The 22,016-nt window shown below is 40.0% G+C and overlaps 2 protein-coding genes across 3 annotated transcripts in view; both read right to left on the reverse strand.

Annotated features, from left to right (window-relative positions):
* Window positions 1-14,602, reverse strand: part of ccser1 (coiled-coil serine-rich protein 1) — a 118,792-nt gene extending 104,190 nt beyond the window's left edge. Inside the window, exons 1-4 of the mRNA XM_073466977.1 lie at window positions 14,479-14,602; window positions 7,514-8,508; window positions 6,331-6,748; window positions 2,982-3,166 (exon numbers count right to left, since the gene is read on the reverse strand). Of these exons, the coding sequence (XP_073323078.1) occupies window positions 2,982-3,166; window positions 6,331-6,748; window positions 7,514-8,500 (1,590 nt within the window). The 5' untranslated portion in view covers window positions 8,501-8,508; window positions 14,479-14,602. The remainder of the gene's footprint in view (window positions 1-2,981; window positions 3,167-6,330; window positions 6,749-7,513; window positions 8,509-14,478) is intronic.
* A 2,922-nt stretch (window positions 14,603-17,524) lies between these two features.
* The window catches only part of trim36 (tripartite motif containing 36), a 28,222-nt gene continuing 23,730 nt past the window's right edge, over window positions 17,525-22,016 (reverse strand). For both annotated transcript variants that reach the window (XM_073465429.1, XM_073465428.1), the window contains exons 11-13: window positions 21,521-21,704; window positions 20,668-20,781; window positions 17,525-19,993 (exon numbers count right to left, since the gene is read on the reverse strand). In XM_073465429.1, the coding sequence (XP_073321530.1) occupies window positions 19,621-19,993; window positions 20,668-20,781; window positions 21,521-21,704 (671 nt within the window). In that variant the 3' untranslated portion in view covers window positions 17,525-19,620. The remainder of the gene's footprint in view (window positions 19,994-20,667; window positions 20,782-21,520; window positions 21,705-22,016) is intronic.

Here is a 22,016-nt window from a genome sequence, read left to right on the forward strand (position 1 = left end):
TGTCAATCAAACTACAAAGTTGCATATTCAAAGTTGTTCAGATTGTCTCAGTGATTGCGTTCAATTCCAGTTGACAAAACAGAATTTCTTAAGACGTCGGCGAGAAAATTCTCTCTTATCTCAGTCTGCCTGCCTCAATATTATCGCAGCTGTCATTGGGAAACTTATGAGCAACCAACACTGTATGTGTATGCTGGTAAAATAAATATTTCATAGCATCCCAAAGGGGTATCAAAATAAGAATAACAACTGGAATGAGATCACGGAGCAGCTCGAGCAAACGCAGCCTTGCTTCGCTTCACAGAGGCACCTCATAGTTTATCTCTGTGACTGTAGCAAATTAGTCGTTTGTCACTGCACACCAAATCTTCATTTGCTTTATGATAATCGTATTCTGTCTGAGCTGTAATGACGCGACAGTAACAAAGCATGTCCACCTAGCGTACTGTTTAGTATTGAGTGCTTTAGTCTGTCTGTTTTGCCCTGCACAAGTGCCATGTCCTACAGGCTTCTTTAACACACAAACACCACAGTCAGCCACGTTGTATATGCATAAACAATGAGCGTACCATTCTATTCCTTTTATTCATGACCTCACTCGCTTTAGTTATGTATTTACTGCAAATGCTCTGGACTCTCAGTCCAGACCTTTTAGCTACAAGTACCCTCTACTACCCAGCAAAGTTTGACAAAGTTAAAAAAGAAGAGAAGTGGCAGTGCATAATTTAATATTCACTCCAGGGCTCCTGCTTTTTCTGCATGACTCAGGCCTCTGAAGAGCCCTTCATAGGCTGGAAGAAGGAAAGTGAGAGATTACTCCATGTTTGGTGAAGTGTGTGTCAAGAAGCAGATGCAGACTAAAGTACACAGCAACGTGCTGAGTATATCCCTGCCCTTTTTAATCTCTTAGTAAAAGCCTATAGTCTCTGGTGAAATAAATGAGATTGGCTTAAACTAGCTTTCCTCCCGCAGAGCCTCCTCGTGTGTGTTGTAGGAAAACCAACCAATACACAATAGTGGCTATAGCCTTTCTAGAAACAAATGTGGATATAGCTACAGCATGCATCAATAAAGTCAGCCTGAGCTAACAAACAGGATGTAAAATGCTTAAATCCTACAGATGACTGAAAAAGTTTTTCCTCGTGCTTTATGCATTCTCTCCCGCACTGAACTTAATTTCAGGGCTTTGCCTTAAAGAGCTTCAAATGTAAGAAACCAGACTTTTATTATGTGTTTATCAAATTCAGGGGTATGCACAGAGTCACTTATTGAAAGATTCTTATGCTTAACTTGAGCTGTTGGATATCTGTACTGAGTGACACATTAAGACTTGAGGTCGCACTTTGTTATGGCAAAGTCAACACAGCACTGTTGATCACCATGTGTGGCTTAACATTTCATTAAAAAACTTCTGAAATCTGAAAGAGTTTAAGAGAAGTCTGTTTCTGAGATGAACCGTCACCGAAATAACCAAAAAACATACTGTCTTTTGTCTTGTATGTAAATGTGAACAGGCACGATTGATATCCCTTTCAGCAAATAGGGGAAATATTCCTTTTCGTTTTTAGTTTTTAATTCAAAGTGAGTGAAAATTAAAAGCACTATTTTTGTGAATCAAAGCTTCGTAGTACAGTCAATTGCACTGTGGTTGGTTTTGCACAGAGCATGCTGGAACACTTTTGGTATATTCATGGCCCAAAGCATACTGGGTGAGATTAGGAAGGATCCCTTATCAAACAGTATATCATAAGGGAGTATGTTAGCAGCTGGTTACAATTGTGGGCAATTGAATCCACTGTTTTCGTCCCCTTTTAAAGCTGGGCTCTTCCTGTAATGATGCAAGGGCAATTTAGTAATCATGTGGCGAGCTTCCCTACGAGGAAACTTTTATCATCATCCTGTAGCATCAGTACACAGCTATGGCCACATGGTGCCTGTTTTTAAGGTCGATACAAGATTGTGGAAATGTTAAATATCTGTATTCAATTCCTACATCTGTAGTTGCTATACAAAAACCTCTATGCAGTGCATTATTTGTGTCACCTCACAGCAAACTGTTCAGTGCCAAAGGCGTCGTTTTAGTCGCTTTAGGATTAAGAGCATTGCGACACAGAAATAATATTTGATTTGAGATGCGAGTAGAACTGGGTTGACTTTAACATTCTGTGCTGTGAATGTTTGCAAAGCTAAAAATGTACATTAAAGAAAGCAACTGAACTACTTGCTCGAGGCAACAGCCCCTGTAGGCAACTTTTCACCCGGATGCATATCAACATGATACATATCAACACGTCCCCAGTCAATTAAACCCCAGTTAGTTAGAAGTGAAAGAGCCTCTTGGATGAGAGGTGAAACGTCTTCAAGAAACTGAAACAAGTCTACGATACAGCACTTAGAATTACCATGAGCTGGATTACTGAGAACTGCATAAACATCAACATGTACATTACGCATACATATGAGGACACGAGACAGATTTAAACTGTCTGAAGTATAGAACAGGCTCCAGATTGGTGAAATTGATGGACAGTGCTGTTGTTCATCTCTCTTGTTTTTCTGTTTTCTCTACTGTACTTTTATTTCCTTAATAGGGGATATTTATCACAGCCCTGAAACTGGACAGCAGCGTGTCCCTGGTCGCTCATCTTATTCTGTTTCCATTTCATTCTCCTTTTCTAATTGATTTTTCTATTGCTCTTCATTATGTCTATAAATGTTGTTCTGTTACATTTATTTGCTTTATGTGAAGCCCTTTCACTTTTCATGTCTGTGGTTGAAAAGATTCGATACAAATAAACTTGCTCTGCCTCACCTTATTGTGAGGATGTACAGAAGAGGAAGTGGCACTTACTAAGCTTAGCCACTTAGTCAAGCTAACTGCATGTGCATGTGTGTCTACTCATGCTTTACCTAAACATCTTGATTACAATGTAAACTGTTACACACAGACCACACTGTATGTTTCACAGCTCAAGACCTACCAGACTTCCCAGTTTGGATGATGAGGAGTTGTTTCTGTGTTTGAGCAGACCACATCCCTCCATGCCGGGGGCATCTCTGTGGTTTCCATGGATACGAGGCCCACCAGCCCCCTCAGACGAGGAGCGCAAACGCCTTTCCATCCGCATCACCTCATGATAGGGGCTGACACTGCTACACAGAGAGGCTAGAGCAGAGAACAGAGCAAAGAGACAGAGAGAAAGACTGAATAAAAGTGATTCCACGAGCAGAGACATAATCATCTTTTTATTATATTTCCAACTGGTAGCAGTCAGCTCTATTTCCTGTGGGATATATGTTGTTTTATATCTTTCCATTAAACTTAATGACAGAGCAGCTTCTCCTTATTCAGCATTTTAAATGAAGTTCAATCTCCCGGTTATGAAGCTCTTCAGAATGCTTGTTTTTGGTCAAATAGTATTTGTGCCTGTTTTGTAATAACAACAGTTGAGTACCACCAAGCTTACTGATAAACAATGAAACTGCAGAGTGAATACACTTCACTCAGACAAACAGAAAATTGCTATAATTGCTCTATTTTGATCTACTAATACATAGATGTGAATAGAGACTATTACCACATCCTCTCACTGAGCAACAGGCTGTAAAACATTTGTTAAACAGCATTTTATACAAACTATTTCCTTTTTTCCTCTTTGTCTCTCTCTCATACACACACACACATACTGTAGTTTTCCTGGTGTGTAGTGTGAGTGTGTGCGTCTTCTTCTTGTCTTTGTTCTTATGGTGTTACAAATGAGCATGGATATTCGAGGTTTTGGCTTCGCGTTGAGCAACAGCATTACCCTGAAAAGGGCCCATAATTAGCTTGTCTACAACCATTTTTACTCAACGTTGAGACCATTTCAACCAGGAAGGAAAATCAGACCTGTATTAAATGTGGGCGCACATACCAGAGGCTTGTGTCATTGTGTGCAAACATGAATATATTAAAATTCACAGAGCAGCTTGACATTCTATGACTGTAGTCTGTCTTTAGTTCGCACTGCCTGGAAGCTAGAAATTCACAAGTGTAAATCAATATTCAGCTGCTTTCCAGCAAACACGTATTTGAACAAACTCTGTGTGTGTGTGTGTGTGTGTGTGTGTGTGTGTGTGTGTGTGTGTGTGTGTGTGTGTGTGTGTGTGTGTGTGTGTGTGTGTGTGTGTGTGTGTGGGTGGGTGGGTGGATGGGTGGGTGTTCACAATCTCAAATTAGAAATGTAATATACAAAGCAGCAAATATCATGCAGTTACATGAATTACAGTTCTGCGAGACGATACAGTAGAACCAATCACAATTTTTGTTGACAATAACTTTTTCATGATGTTATTTCAAAGTGTATACATTTAATTAATTTAAAGTGCATGTTCGATGCTTTCATATCTCATTGATAACAACGTACGTTAGTTTGGAGACCACAGACTGAATAAAATGACAGCCTGAGTATACACAAAACTATTCTGAGATGTTGCTGTTGGGTAGATATCAAAGATGCAAGCGAAGCAACACGACATATAAAATGAGCACAGCAGAAATTTCGGACAAGTCAGACCACTGCGTTCAATTATATATCTCTGAATCTCCACAATATAAATCAACTGCCAGTTCTCCACCTGGAAGTGACTTTTGTTGGTGCAACATCACTGTCATTCGGTCTGTACAACAAAAAAGATTAGATCAAACTAAGCATTTCATCTATAAGTCATAAACTTCTTACAAGAGTATTTGTGCTGGCATGTATACAAATGCCCGTCCGTTAATATTTTATTGGTCTGAAATGTAATCTTAGAATAGTTTGACTTTCATAGAGCGCAACTGCAAGCAAAGCACGAATTAAGTGACATTTCAGTATTAGTAATTTGAAATTATGAGTTGCAGCAGCTTAACTTGATTCCTACATGGTTACTTAGTCCTGGTGAAACCAAAAATGTTCCAACACTCATTAAGAGTTTGAATCATCTATCTCTTTTGCTGAAAGGGAAATAAACTCAGTCAGAAGTTCATGTTTTTCATGGTTTAATCAAAGTCTGCCATGAGGTAAACCATTCTTGGAAAGCAGAGCAGTGGGCTGCAGATTTAGTTTTTGGTGCTGTTACCAGAAAAGCCTTGGCTAAAAAAAAAAAAACCTCCTCTGCAATATGTTACGGCAGCTGAAGAAGTGAGGAGGATAGTGACAAATCATACTTGGTCAGGGAATACATTTTCAGTATGACACATACTCTTTCTCTTCTGTCACCCACAACTGGCATTGATTTATTAGGCTGAGGTATTTTTCCGAATTCACAGTCTGAGTTACAGCTGCAGAGTGACAGGCGAATGAGTTTTGAAACTGTAAAGTTTCTTGTAGAATTTGTAATGCTTGAAAACACTTTGTACTTTTATCACAAATGACCACATCATTCTGAAGTTAAGGAAACACATAGTAGTTTTCAAAAAAGAAGTGGAAACTCAGTGAGACATGACATTATTACTTTGGTTCTGATTAGCCCAGACTGCATCACCTCCACTTAACAGTTTCTTAGGGGAATCTGTATCAGAGGCGTGTTAATGAACTCTCAAAGATTTCTATTTGCTATGTTTTTCACACTTGCTCAGTCTTGCAGTAGGAGGTGAAAATATCAATCAACACTGAAGGAGCAGAAGCATGGCGTCACCTTAACCGCATGATACATGTTAACATCAAACTCATTGGGGAGAGATATAGTAAATGTTTTTTGAATAATGAACAGATAATATTTAACTGTTTTGTGGTAAAGAGTTTACAGGTCTACAAGACATCTGTATGCAATGTTTCTTTTTTATGCATTACGTATGCATTTACTTTATATATAACCTTAGATATAACACTCAGGAAACTATTAGCATGACGTCTGTTTCTCAACACAAATTGTGGTTAATTGTAATGGTAAATCTACTCAAATAATTCCTCTATAAGTGAATGAGTGCGTATGTCAGAAAGCAAGTGAGGGAGAAGAGTCAATTGAAAAAAAAGCTAGTAACCAAGGCACCAAAGAAAGCAGATGTATCATACAAAAAAACTTGTATAGCCTGTACGTCACTGCATAGTGAGAAGTCAATACCCTTGTCTGTCTTTGCGATAACATACCTGGCCAACCATTTTCATGGAGCCCTCATCACAAAGGAATGTCAAACACGTACTGAAGCCAAGTTTGTGTCTGTCTGTGTGTCTCCGTTATGAGGGATCAACCTAGGCTTGTAACGACCACTGAGCACTAGCGTATAACCATTTAACAGGGTGAGAAAGTGTGTGCGTCTGTGAATGTAAATCTGAGATTTAGCTGTTCGTGTTTGCATGACTTTCATACCTGCATGTGGTTTCCTCAAGTGAGAGGACCTCGGTTCGTGGCAGCCACAGAAGCTTCCTCTTTCTTGAACAGACAGTGTGTTTCTTGCCCTCCTTTCTGATTGCTCTGGGTTGGAGTGACAACCCTCACTGCGCACCACACCCGCCTCGCTCTCGCTTGTTGTCTCTGTGTGGTAACCTGCCTTTCTCTTCTCCACCAACTCCTTCCTCTGTTCTACAGACACCACTTCCTTTGCTTCCTTTCTCTCCTCCTCCCTCTCCTTCCTCTCTTCCAGTGATTGTTCCCGCAGAGGTAGGCAGGGTACAGCTGTCTCGGGCTCTGAGAGGGAAATGGCAGTCTCATAGTCAGTGTTGTTGGCTGTGCTGGTGTCAGGGAGTAAAGGTTTGTCAGTGCTGGACTCGGCGGGAGTGAAGAAAACCTGGGGAGAGGACAGACCATTGCATTTTACCAAGCATTTTAAAATGTTGCATTCAAATACAAGAACAACTATGAACTCCAATGAGGCAAAAAGCAATTTACAGAGAGGAGAAACCACTTTAGTACTCATTTAGTAGGTGGATATTTGTGTCCTCGGGCAGCAGTGTGCATGTTTAGATAACACAGTCATACAGTATTTACTCTTCAATGGCCTGAGTACAGAGCTTTGTCTTTGCAGCTGTTATTCTGGGTAAATGGTTTCCTGTCTGGAGTTCCCTCAACAACCGAGAAATAAAATAGGATACATTCTTTTTGAAGAGGAAAAGTTGAGAGCACAAAGGTGTGAAATGTGGAGAGCAGTTTGCAGACATGCGTAGGGTTTTCTTTTTCATGCCTAAGCACTTTCAATAAAAGGACTTTTCATGCCCAATGCTCAATTTTTATGCCACATTTCACAGATTCCACACAATGGTCATAAATATTCCTCTTTTATAGTTTTTGTTCTTGACATCCAAGGGCACCTGTGGCTGTATTGTCTGTTCCCGGAGCACTTATGTCTCAATCTTTTTTGCATATAATTTCCTGTTTGTGAAAGCCTAAAAATGAATTGCTCAGATAATTTAGAATGCTTGTCAAAACTCATGCTGGTGCACTACGATTAATCTTTCACAGAAGTGTGCTCTATGTCTATACTGATTAACCCGTTTGATTCCAAAGCACCTTGTATGATTCAGAAAGACAGAGTTAAAAGCGCAAAACAAGCTACCTGGGAGGTAGAGACCGCCACGCTGAACGTCTCTGGAGCAGGTGGAAGGTCAGGTGGAGCTGTGTCAGTAGCCGGCCCAGGCACAGAGCTAGGTCCTGGGTCTAAACCCGATTCAGGACTGGGGACTGGCAGGGCATCCACCTCCGATACAGAATCCTCCGTGATGGGGATGAACTCTGAAGGGGTGATGGCTGTGGTTCGGTCCTCTGATATCATCGGTGACTGTAGTGAGCTCTCACCACCAGCACCAAGCAGCTCGCCTGGCCATGACCCCGGTGTGAGCCCTCCGGCCCCTGGAGTGATGGTGGTGGAGCTTGGAGGTTCCAGATTCACTTCAGGAGGTCGGTGGTGATCAGAAGTCTTGGAGAAGCGGTGGTGAGCGGAGAAAGATTTGGGCAGTAGCTGTTTCTTCTGGCGTGATGAGCGTTTGTTATTACTGCCACCGCTGTAGTCATCAAGGAACCCAGAGTCGTCGCCCTCATTGGTCCCTGAGCTGCTGATGCAGTTTATAAACACATTTCGATTGGTTGTGGAAGAGGATGAAGACGCTTTTTCAAAATCCTCAGTCTGAGAGCGTGTGATTTTCTTCTTGTGGCTACCGAACCCAAATGAGTGGCGTGACTTGGGGCGTCCACCACTCTCACTGAAACCTGTTGACACTGACGTAGGGATCGTCTGCTGGTTATTTCCGTTTGTGTCAGTGCCCTGTGACAGCGGAGGAGTGAGGTTCAGGTTTATAGGCTGGACACGTGGCTCACTATTCCGTTTAGCTGTGAAACTGAGAGATGGAGTGCGGAAAAGGCTCCGACGTTTCCCGGTGCTGCCAGAGCTGGAGTTAGTGCTGGATGGCGAGGAGCTGTGGACACCATTTCCCACTCCGCCTGAAGACGGAGAGGAAGGGAGAGACTCCTGCCTCTTGCTGCTGCTGCGGCGGAAGATCGGCAGGCGGGATACGAGTGTGGAACGGCGTGAGCCTGATTCACCCATCTGGAACACTGAGGAAAGAACCAAACACAAGAAACATTTAACGTAAATCACATACTGTAGAATCGCGTAATGTACACTATGCAGTATGTTCTCTTGTGCTGCAGGTAAGAAATCTCAAATAAACCGACTGCTAACCCTTTAAGCAAATGCTGGACCTAAACACCACCAAATGGGAGAGCACATAGTATTTTTACAGTTTAAAAAAAAAAATCAAAACAAGGAGCTTCAGAGAGCACAGGCTGTTTGAAGTGAGAAATCTCCCATCCCACGCTCAATGAGTCAAAACAAATTACCACTGCATCTTTATCCTGCAGATGCTTCTGTTGCAAATGATGTCATATGTGATAGATTTTCTCTGTGGGGGCATCGGCAATACATTTGTAAACAGCGTTGTTTGTCCTGTTACTATCTCCCAGGGAGGATTCTGTGATTAAAACATTTCAAAACACAACTTATAAAGCAAATCATAACTCATTTTCAGTTTTTCTCATTTCCAAAGTGGTTTGACCCACCATACTTAAGATGCCCAGCATACTTGGAGCTCTGTTTGTGGTGCAGCTATACATGATAAGAATAAAAGATAGGACTACTGCTATCACAAAGAAGTGAAAAGTCAGAGACAAAGAAGCCGAAATTGCCATTTAGTCAACTCGTACTTTTTACCCTAAATCTCTGGACGTCTGACATATTCCACTTAAAAAGGAGACATCACAGTTTTTAATATTTATAAGGTAAAAACAACAGGAGCTGTACCAAAACAGAACATTTAGTCAGGCACGCAGAGCTTCTGCTCCAAAGACCATATATTCAAGTTCAGTCTTAATCTGATGGGGGGAAAAAAAGTCTACGTGCATGGGATTACTGCAGGAACTTCTCTTTAACATGCCCCATGTTACAATTAACGTTTATTTGACAGCTGAATCATGAAGAGACGGGACTGACCCACAGGGAGAGCGAGAGAAAAAGAGACGGGAGTGTAATCAGATGAAGGCAAATGATACAGAAAGTATAACAATTACAGTCCTACTATCCTGTATTACTTAGTATTTTTGGGATTCTATACAGTTTAAATCAGTTCAAGTTCAACAGATCTTTGGTTTTAAGCCCTGACAACTGTCACTTACATTTTCAAATTCTTCTTTGAAAGGTTAGGAGGATTTTACAATAAGAGCTTGACTTTATCTTGGTGGATTTTCGCAGGTTGGGGTGAGCTAATTTCAACAAAACATACCACCCTAAAGCGACTCAGCAATAAACAATTAAAGATGAAATTCAAAGTTTGGCTTCTCAAATCTATCCCTAGTAAACCATCTTCCAAAAAAATCAATAAAAAATCTCTGGCAGTGTTATCAGTTCAGTCCAACTCATCCCTCGAGTGTAAACCCTCTTCTTAAAGAAATCAATTAAGGATCTTTGAAACATCTCTGACACTGTCAAAGTTATCTTCAAACCAGTCAGCAGTCTTAGTGCACAAAGTGTCCAGAAGTGTAGCTGCAGGCTAATGCTAAGCTAGCTATGACATATTTGAAGTGTTTTTGGAGTTTGTTTTTTTCACTGTGAACCCGCTGTGGATGCGCGCAAGTCGGTGCAGCCGGTGTCACCAATACTGCCATTGAATTTGATTATCAAAATTGAAAGCTAATTTCGATCAATTCTCGATATAGAAACTAAATCGTGTCACCCACTCATCAGTTACTGACTTGTTTGAAAGCACAACATGCAAAAGAAGACAAAAGAGGTGACAAAAGCAAAGTGGGAGTTTGTCAGTTTAGGCAAAAGATAACAGAAGACGAAAATGAACTTGCATCGTCAACACTTAATTATCTGGCCTTAGGAATGCTACCTGTCTACCCTCTCGTCGGTACTGTCCGAATCGAGGTTGAGCCTCCACAGTTTTAGAATTAGCAAGCCTCTTAGTGAACGCATTGCAAGCAGGACTACTGTCTCGCTGCTTGTTAGGATTAACCAAAGTTCCAGGGAGACATTATTTTCAGTACATACTCACGTTTTCATTGTTGTTTGCAATTAATAAGCCAAACAGTGCCTATGAAGTCCTTCTAATGTTGAAGAAGCTGCGACTGTGAGAGCTACTGGAGTGTTTTGTTGTCGATCTCTGTGTAATAAGCTTACATTAACACCCTTTACTGAAGTGGCTTATGAGTGTGCCACCTCCTTGAAAGTAAATTTGATCAAGTTCTAAATACACATGCAGTTCCTGTTTTTATTGAAGGTTACCTTACTGCAATATACAACAAAGGTACATCAATATTGTCTAAGACAGAATAGGCCAACAATATTTACAGTAATGACAGAGTAAACAATGAAATTATATGTGCACACATAACAAAATGCTGCTATGCTTTGCTCTGTCTGTCCTGGATCACTTCAATCTGTCCGTGCAAGTCAACACACAAGCAGCCCTTGTCAACACATTTGAGACTTCCTTTTTACGGATGACCCAGCAGTTTAGAGGCATTTAGTTTATTATCGCCATAACACAGCCATTTGACCTGGTCATGAAGCTCTGACCTGGCTTATCAAGACAAGGTGAGACATCCAACGGATTGGATCAGGATTAAAACGCATTGAAGACACCTGTTTCACGTACCGTACCAATCATGAGAAAATTCTTTTAAGTGATGACACTGACCTCACGTTGATAGACATACACACGACTGTATTTGGCATCATGCTCCTGTTCCATAATGACCAATTGCAGTTTTGTCGAACACACTACTCACCAGAATAATATCTCACATGTAGTCTGTCCAGGCGAACGCTTACAAAAAGAGGCAAAAGAGAAGTAGTGCTGTCTGCACTGCACTGAAACAGGTGCTTATTTTCTCACTGCTCAGTCACTGCACGAGAAGTGAGACTACCTGTTTCACAGAGGAGCATAACTCTACCTCATGTCGGTTCCTCTTTCCTTTGCTGCTTTACTGCAGTTAGTGACGGTGGACCAGACAAGTGTATTTCTAAGATTTACAGGTTTCTAGGGAGCTTAATTTTCTGAGTATTTCAGCCCAATGCCCAAAATTTCACAGTGGGTCATGATAAATTGCTAACCACAGGTTTGCTGCAAATATTGAAGGGTAAACAACAATAGCTCGATGTCAATCAGTATATAAATTGGTATGAGGCTCTGCGGTTGCTTCAGAAATTCCCAAACAGATTTTGACTTAAAATATTATTATTACAAACTATTGTTAAACAAAACAATGGTGCTGTAAACATAGAGCCAGCTTCCATTTCAAACACAGGCTGTTGTAATGCACACACAATACACAATATATGTTCATAATGGATTGTTTTGAAATCAATATCTGTGGGAGTTGAGAGGAGCCCCCTGCCATGCTCCTAATGATCTCAACATGCCAAATAAACCAGCTTAGCTTGAAGTCTTTTATTCCTGCACTGCTGACTGTGTCGTTTGCTTATCAACACATTCTACAGCCTGAATCTACACAAGTTATATGTTAAATCAAAAGGTGAATTCCCATCTCAGGGTAATTTTACACTAATATATGATTACATGACAGTTTGAAAGAATAAAGGTGTGTATGGGGTGTGAACAACTGGGTGTTTCCTATACAACAGGTTCTTGATGGGATCTTTTTCACAACCGTAACCACGTGTTACGTACAAAACCATAATCTCTACTACATGGAGTAGAAGATTAGATATTAGGCAACACTGCTGTACTTAGGACTGAACAAATACAGAGAACAATATACAGTACTGAAAACAAGCTTTCATAATGTGGTGGAGACTGATATGGCATCTTGAGATCACTTAAAACAAGGTAATGTGGCTCGACTAAAGGCTCCGTAAAGTGAATTATTCCTTTGAACCTGGGAGGATTTGTGTATTTTAATAAAAAAGAGATTTAAGATTATCTATATATATATTATGTGGCAATATACAAATCAGAAGAAATGTACACACAAATTTGAGGAACCAAATTCATTTTTCATTTTCCGTTTTCATCACTGCAGCTCATACTGTTGCAAATCTTACATCTTACATCAATATATCACCAACTTTTTCACTTATGGCAGGCATAACAAAACTGCTGCCCTCGTCTATGCAAGCCAGGACATGTGGACAAAACAACAAGCCATCCTGGGGTGGAGGACACCTTTTTAATGTAATCTTCCTTGCTACTGAAAATATGAAAACCATTTTGTCAGGGGCCACCAAGGAAACAAGAAACCTTTGCTTATTCAGAACACACACACAACACACTGCAACTTAAGAAAACACATGCAAATACGCAAAACACAAGCAAAACACAGGCCAGGACTTGTGACAACACATATATCGCGTTTAAAAAAACATGCTGCGAATAAAAAAACAACAGAAGCAAACTGAGAAAAAACATTCACCAACTTGACATACAGTGGCATACAGATACAAGTACGAAACAGATTAGCTGAAAACAACAGATTCCTCAATTATAACCAGTTATAACATAGTTGTGTCACTCAGACAATGCTGGGATGGAGAGTAGATAAAAAACTAATAAATCCACTGCACAGATAATCACAATATTCTAATTTATACAAACACATGGAGGTATGTTTCAGACATATAATATGGAGAATCCTTAGGTTAAAATGACATTAATCCCTCCATTCATAGGCTGCACATCATAGTGCTGAACTGATGTAGGTTGTATGTCATACGATATGATGTCATGATGGGGATAACACATAAATATTAATAAGCATGATCACAGAGTGTTGTATCACAGAGGCTTCAATTGAATTGAAATGGAGATGGAGCAAACATTTGCATTTGGCTAAAAATGTGTTAGAGTTAAGGTCTTTTGTTCTGAATCTTTAGTCTCCATCCCCAAGTCTGGATAACCCTCACGACATAGTATAAGGTACACAATGATTTTTTTTTTATGTTAGAGCTGTAACGATTAGTCTATTACTAGATGAGTCAATCTAAAGCAAATTAGACAACAATTTGTAGGGACGGAAGATATATTCTGGTCGATAAATTATCAGCCAGATATTGAAAAATGTATATAATCAGGCATTTATCAGTGTCGGTCAGATTCTACCCGATAAACAGAGGCCGTAATGTGAATTCAAAGTGCGAAGATTTAATTTAATGAGAGCAGCATTTTACAAACATCGATAAAGTAGGTGGCTGTTTGCACCTTGAAAGTTAGTCCACCAATAAACACAGATTAGAAGAAGAAGAAGAAGAAGAAGAAGAAGAATGTGGAATATTAAATCATCCATCTTTGCTCACTACATCTTATTGTATTTTTTCCCTGAACTGATGAAGCGATAATGAAAATACACTACTCAAAATATGCAACAAAAGTCAAATGAAATGTGCTGGGACCCAAAACATTCAACACAAAAATAAAAATCCAGACATGTCACAGAAAAAGGAAGTGAAACACTGAAATAACCCAACATCCCTGACTAATATTGAGTGGCGTATTTTGCTACAGAAACATCTATTACTCAGATATAGTGGCATCTCCTACTGACTAATGACTGAAGATTGCTCCACGTTAGCACATCACAATCACAACAATGAGCGGGCCTTAGCACGTTATTACAGTGTGCTTACAGTATTACTGTACCAACACTTCTCACTACTGATCAACAGGCCTGGCTGCTTCTTTTTTTTTTAGCTGTAACTAGTTATCAGATTATACAGATTGCATGAAAATGAGATGCAAAGCTAAACAACCAGCAGCAGCAGGACGCCAACAACTGTCAAACCGAAACGTCAACAACGTTTTGACGCCATCGACCTTTTAATCCAGCCTAGCTAGCGACGACACTCCGGGGCTAATGGTCCCTACGACGTTTTATCAATACAAAAACCGCAGTATCGCTGTCTTCTAGCTACAAAGGTCACCGGTTGTTCGGAGGGAAACAGCGGCGGGTACCGTCCGGTTCCGGGGGGGGGGGGGGGCTGGCTAACCGTCAGACACACCGTTCACGTACCGTACGTTAGTCGGTCCCGCAGTCTCTCCCGAGGCCGCTCAGTGACCGAGCAGCCGGACGTATCTTCGCCGTGTGGTTATAAACCTACATGAGGGACAGCCCCGGGGGTTTGTACAATGGCACTGAAATCCCACTGAGGTAGCACCTTGTGTTGCACTGACGCCGATGTTACACCTCCGTGACGTGGAGGCTCTCTTCCTCCTTCGTCTCTTCCGGGTTGCGACGACAGGACGAGAGCGTGCACAGCGTGACGTCACTCCTCCTCCTCCTCCTCCTCCTGCTGCTGCTCTCCTCCTCAGCATCCTTCAGCAGGTGGATGGGTTTTCACTTCAGTCTTTGCTGGGTGAATATCATCAATAAATACATCATATTATTAAAATCTACTCTGTCTTGACTTGATTTATAATGACCACATTTTCCAAAATCCATAAACTCTTTACTCATTCATGCTCCACAACCTGAAAAACCACTAGCATATGTATATTTGCAGCACATTTTTCAAAACTGTCCTGTTTTTAGTTTTAGAGGGGGAGAACTAGAGCAATCACAGTACATTATAAGTGACTATACTAAACGTGTTGTCGATGATGAAGGTTCTCAGTCATCCAGTTCATGGTAACTCTTATTCTAACTTAGAATAAACATGTTGTTGGTATTGTGTTGTGAACCTACAATCATTTAGTCACCTTTGTATTTATACAAGCTGAATATTTACCATATGTTCTGCTTTGTATATCCATCAATGCAGTTAATTGATGGATATACAAGTATGGTAAATATTCAGTGATAATCTTGTGAGGTCACATACACAATCTGCCGCAGGAATTTATTATCAGTCCATACATTTGATTAAAAAGTTATTATTTCCATCCCTTGAATAGCAGTAACAATATTCATCCAGTCAGCTTTGTTGCTGGCAGCTAATAATATCTTTAGTAGGTATTTATCTTGGGCCAAAAGATGAAATAAGAAATAAATTGTCGTAAAAGAGCAGTCAATTCCATCACCAAGTATGTTTTGTATTGCTTGTGTTACCTCCTGCCAATATGATCGAATGGCTGTGCAGCCCCAGAATATGTGGAAATGATCTGCAAGCTGTTCACCACATTTCCTCCAGCATAGACCTCTTTCCATCACACCTGTCTGTACACTTTTTAGCTTAGGGGTTAGAAAATATCTAATTTTGATTCCTCCAGCAGAACTCTCTCCAGAGGCCTGAACTTGTGGAAGATAAATGGATAGAGCAAATATTGGCAATTTTTTCACAAATACATTTCTATATGCAAAAATATTAATATATATTTTTCATACATACATGAAAAAAGTCTGTTGAATTTTTACTTGATATTATATGCTGTGGCCATGCATGTTAACTATACACTGTATAAGTTTAGAACATATATGAAATATGTACATATATTATAAGAATATATGATGATTTTCTTTATATATGTACATAAGCTATGAATATATATAGCTTGTGTATTACACATTTATACACATACTTAAGTTTTGTATAAATAAATATATATGTGAATGTACGCCAAAATATGTCATTTACATACACAAACATAAATATTTGTATGGGCTGACACATTTGTCAAAGTATGACATTTCTAATAGGTTTAATATATTGTTTGTACGTATATGTACATATGTTATAGTATTAATTGAACATTTATTAATGATAGTTATTATAAAGTTTTACCAAATAAAAAGTAATGTGAGGCAGCCAAAGATTACATTTTAAATGTGATTTAGAACATAAATAAATAAATGCAAAAATTGCATCTGGAAAAATATAATTGGGCAGTGGTCAGAGTCATGATGTTGCATACAGAAGTTAGCTGCAGAATTTACAAAGGTATGTAACTAGCAATGTGTAAAGACAGCTCCAGTTTAACATTTCAGTAGCCTACACTATTGAACTATTTAAAGAAAGCTCAAGATTATAGTTGTGAAACACTTTCACAGTGCTAAATATGTAAATATGGAAGCTCTGTTGTAAATGTGTGCATTGCTTGGAAGACAGCATTTCTGAATTGTGCAAGAAATAACAGAGGGAATCTAGAAAGACTGTTGACTGGCATCATGTCACAGCTGTTAAATTAATCAAAGACAACCATACATCTACGCAGATATGTGAACAATATGAAAGAGACAAAGTGGATTTTAAAAACACACTAGTTTTATTTGATGAAATCCCCACACAGCAAATTGAAAAGTCTAGCGTTTCCAGGAATCAGAGCAAAGAACGACATTTCCAAGTCTTTACATACAACACATACAGAAACCCACCACTTACACACCACATCCAAATCCTCTGGAGAAAACACAGAGACAAATGCACTGTCGCTAATTTAGAGTTCAGAAAAATTACTGAGAAAAAAAAAAAGAATAAGAAACAAATTAGTGTTTAAAATTCACTTTGTATCAAGGGAAAGCCAATTTAAAACCACAAACTAAACTATAAACTATTAACAGTGCAAATTGTCTCGACAGGCCCTATTGTCTGTCTATTCTACAGCCTGTTTTCATAATATTGCACACACATTTATTATACACACCTGCAGAGCCAAACGGTCGCTGACATGCTACAGATCTTTTAAAGTGCTAGCTTGGTATTAGATTGAGAGCCAGCCTGCAAAATATTTGGTTCTAAATTCATCGCTGAAACGCAGGCTAGGATGCATTTTTAATTCAAAAACTGCTGTGTATGTTGAGATTACAAGCCTTTTTTTAAACAGATTTTCTAAAACTACATACAACTGTGCTGTGACCCCCAAGTGGAACAAACAGAAGAAAACCACCTTAGAAACAACAACAACAAAAATAACATTCAGCTGTTTGTTCTGTATTTAACAGGAATACATTCTGTGATGGAAAAAAAAAACGTGAACCTGCCCTGCCATTTTCATAAATGCATAGAGATATTTTTAAAGATGTTGAGATATTTTTAAAATGCAGGATTTAGGCGTCAGGTCTAAAAGAAATATATGCACACAGTCACAGAAATCCAATATTTTGAGACTGGAGAACGTTCATGTCCAGCTAAATATGAGAGCATGAATTTATTTAATGTTTTCAACCCAAAACGAAACATTTAAACTGACTAATCAAACCAACACCACAAAAGAAAAAGGAGGAAGAAAAGGTCGTTAGTACCATTTGAAAAACACTCCCTTGACGAAGGCAGCCGAACAAGTTTAACATCTGTTTACAGTAACTTCCACCGATAGTGATTACATGTCTGTTTCAAGTCCACAAGCAAAACACCAACTAATAACATTTAAGATGTACTTTATTATTTCACTGAAAATAATATACTCTGGATTAATATGTACATGGAAGTTAAATCAAACATTTCTGACAGATCAGCTTATTATCTGCCATTTAAGAGAGGGCAGAGATATCGAACTGACTGACGACGGACGAAGCTGCAAATCAAACCAAACTCGTTTCTGTGAGGAAAGGTACAGTAGTTAAGGTTTTCCAGGCCTGACGGAGAGAGGTAGGTAGCATTGGGGCCCCAATCAGGGCCAGAAACCTGAGAAAACGCACACACACCGATTACCCTAACCCCTTCAGAAATCAAAAATATACATGACTGTACAAACAAACCCACGTGCAGGCACATTTACAGTATGCGTCTATACAAAAACCAAGTGTGGTTGCCAAGGAAACAGTCTGTCTCATGTGCTCTCTTAGACTTTACTATCTGAGCTGATTTACTCAAAGCCAATCAACCGCTTAGGTGTCTGTCTGATAGCCAAACTCACAAGTGACATGCTAAATGCTACACTCCTTGTGTCTTCTGGGTAAGTTAAAGGTGGTTTTGATATTAAAAAGGTACAGAACAGTGTGTTTAGTGATAGCACTTGTTGTAAGAACCTGAATAACTGTGTGTTTAAACTGTGTTTAAAGGCTATGAGAGACACAGAGTTGAGTGTTGCACTGAAGCACCAGGAGCCAGCAAGAGCTTTGGCTTTTGGTGACTTTGCAGCTGTCAAACTGAAGTTGACTACAAGTACACGGTGGTCTGGTACCTGGCTGGTTTCGTGATGTTCAAAGTCACATTCGGTGCAAACAGTGAGAGGCTTGTTAATCTAAGTAACTGCTCCAGGAATCATGTGTAAGTTAGTAAAAAGTGAACGCTTTTGAGAGTGTGACGGACAAGAATGTGCGGATTACGTCTTTTAAAGTGAAGAAGCTAACTAGGTAGTGCTAAAACGTGATGATTGAAAAGTTTATCATGTGCGAGGCTTCTTTCATCATACTGTGCAAAAACAGCTGAATAAAAATTGTGACACGGAGGAAAAGTAGTGTTTTTTTGTGATCAAGTCAAGAGTAAATAGGTGAGTAACAAGTTAGAATGAATACCATTAACTGTTTTAACTTTGACACCAGTGTCTGTGATCAAACTACCTACAGTAAAAACTCACATACAGTATTTATGCGGACAACTATGTCCATAATGCTTGTGCAATGACACCAACATCTGCTTGCAAGAGCAAACTACGATAAGTGAGCCATTCCCTAAAAAAAAAGGCACAAAGGCGCTAGCATTAAAGTAGCTACAAGGCTCTTTCAGGTCCACCAAGATTACATCTAAACCCATGCTGCTACATTTAGACACATAGTTAGAGAAAAGAGCCAAAAGAAATAAACATCACCCGATAATACACACAAAATAATCTATGAACATAAACCTGGCAAAAGAGGAAGTGTAAGTGTAAGCTCGAAGGCGTTTCATGTTAAAACAATAAAGATTTAAAGTCGCTGCAGACTAACTTTGCAGCCAATTACACTACATTAACAGCTGATCATAGCTGGCAATTAAAACCAGGTCAAAACAATTAACAGAGACAGAAGCTTTGGTATGTAGAGAAGACCTTTCACATACCATATACAAGCCTCTGAAGACCTTTGTATGTGGACACTAATATTCAGTGTGTGGATCATACATTATTCATGCCAACTCTGGCAGAGACCCTCATTTCACATTTAGGACCAAACACATTGATCACATCTGCCTCATCTGACCTTCAGAAAAACTTGGATTGTACTCCATTACCCTGTCACTAAAACCTGCCAAAGATCAAACAGAAGCAGGTCCTAAAGCATCAACGTACTCCACCCTCCTCAGAACGTCAGTCTCTTAGCCGTTATGAACTCTTCCAGTTGAACCTTGCCGCTGCCCATGAGGCCGAAAGCAGGGTACATCGTTCCCGAACAATCCACCTGCCTCTCGTAAAGGCACCTCATGGTGTCGGCGTCGTAAAAATACACCCGGCCTGCGTCATAATCGAGACACACGCCCAGGCGTTGTGGCATGGGAAGCACGCGGTTGCCAGGGTCATTGGCCGCAGTTGCGTTTGCTGAGGAGACGGAGGAGGATGAAGAAGCTTTGGGGATGAAGAGTTTGCCCATGCCCAGGGTGAGGAGGGTGAAGGGCTGGGAGAGCTCGTAGCACGTGTCCTCACTGCCGCTATCATGCCCACTGTCATGGTCATACCTGGTGAAAGGAAGAAGAAGAGAGTTGGGTGGATAGTTTATATCAGGCTGTATCTCATTTTTGAAACTTATGTCAAAATCAGAGGGTGTGAAACAAAGAGCAGGGGATCATTTCTACATTTTAAAGGGGTTTGAATCAGTGAATTCTTGGCAGTTAACTGATTATCGAAATTGTTAGACTCATTTTCTTTTTTGTGTTGTTGTGTTTTTTTTAACCTATATTTATCCATTCCATTCAAAAATAAATAAAATAAAACAAAACAAAACAACATCTGGGGGGAAAGCGCATACTCAGCCCTGAAATGACCAGCTGTTTATCATCTTGCATGCATTATGTAATTACCATAGAGTTAAAATGTATCTGCGAACATAATGTGTTTCTTTACATGCTTTTCCATGAGCTGATCCATTGAGAAAGCCAGGCTTTGTCTGTGAGTAAGCTCTTTACAGGTTTATACTGGTTCTCTTACATCACAGGATTACATGTGACTCAAACACACTTATTGCTGGACTGAGACTGTTGTGTCTGTGTGTGTTGCCGGTAGGTTTGTAAAAAAAGGTAAAGATTAACAATTTATACAGTATGCGTCTCAGTTTCACCAAATGTTTATTGGTTATGGATAAATTGTAAATGATTGCTGTGTGTGCGGTACAGAAGCGTAAGGTTGCACCTACCTTGGGCTGCTCGTATCTCTGGGATTGTGAAACCATTCAATCAGCTTTGAGTCAGAGGCCACTCCGACTTTAACCATGTAGGAGTACGGCTCCACCTTGAAGGCCCAATAGTGTCTGCAAAACAAATGATGCAATTCAATTTCTTACTGCAGGACGGGACATTATGAGGAGTCATTAATACTCTTTTTCTGATCCGTCATCCAACATCCCTGGTGCAAAAAAAAAATCTCATCTCAGTGATAAATGAACAGTGAACGATCAGTCTTTCTGAATGAAGGCTGAAAAAAATGGTACAGAAATGCCAGTTTAATGATTCTCCCACCTTATGCTCAAAAATAAAGTCCCATCTTTGCTCCCTCCCTCTTGAATATTTCATACCCAGACAGGATGAGATATTGATAGACTAATGAGCACCATTAAGTTTCCACATTGTGTGCTACAACCAACCTTGAGACCACAAAAATAGGGAGGATTTTGAAACCAAAGTGGGGCTTTGGGGGTCCTGCCCACGAAACATGTGATATTCAAGGGCTGTTTTCTGCATTACGGTGACATTTAAATATTCCTTCTTTTCTCCATTTCTCTGTCCGTCTCTCACTCACTGAGGACGAGGCACAACAGTACAGCAGACTATACACTGCACATTTGCAGAAACAGGTTATGATATGTAAAAGGGGAAGTGTGACAACATGTCAAGAATCAGGAGAAATACAGGAGAATTGTGACCCATGATGAAACCAGGAGAGGGTAATGAAAGGGTTGGCATGTATGGGTACACTGCCTGCGCTTTACATCGAGGCTCACTGCGCAAAAGTAATTTGTTATTATAGAAAGTTCAGTATTTTTGGCTTACCTTCCCTGAGAGATACCCGTGTCCCCAATGATGTAGTCTAGTCCGATGTAGCTGCCCGTCTGCACACGATCAGCTGCAAGGAGGAAGGCCATGCCTGCTACGTTCTCCACTGTGTCCCGGCGCTTGTTGAGAATGAGTCGCTCGGTACTGAAGCCACACTTGTCGCTGAACAGGAAACCAAAAGCTGTATGTGAAGAGATAGAGGGTGAATGAACCACAGGATAGACAAAAAGAATGGAAAGAAGAGGAAGGTGGAGGAGAAGAAATCAGATTTTGTGAGTACAACTTGAGCAAGAGGAAGTGATATATGTCCTGTTGGGGAATAAACAGGTAGGTGACAAGAGCTGACACACGGGGGCGCTATAGCACAATCTTAAAGCCCTGCACAGAGACCTACTTTCCATCATCATCATCATCATCACACCATGAAGAGCCTAATGAAACACAATCCACATTTCCTATATGCAGCTGCCATTCATATTCCTCATCTGGATGC

The sequence above is a fragment of the Pagrus major genome, chromosome 5 (assembly GCF_040436345.1).
Source record: "Pagrus major chromosome 5, Pma_NU_1.0".
Classification (NCBI taxonomy): domain Eukaryota; kingdom Metazoa; phylum Chordata; class Actinopteri; order Spariformes; family Sparidae; genus Pagrus; species Pagrus major.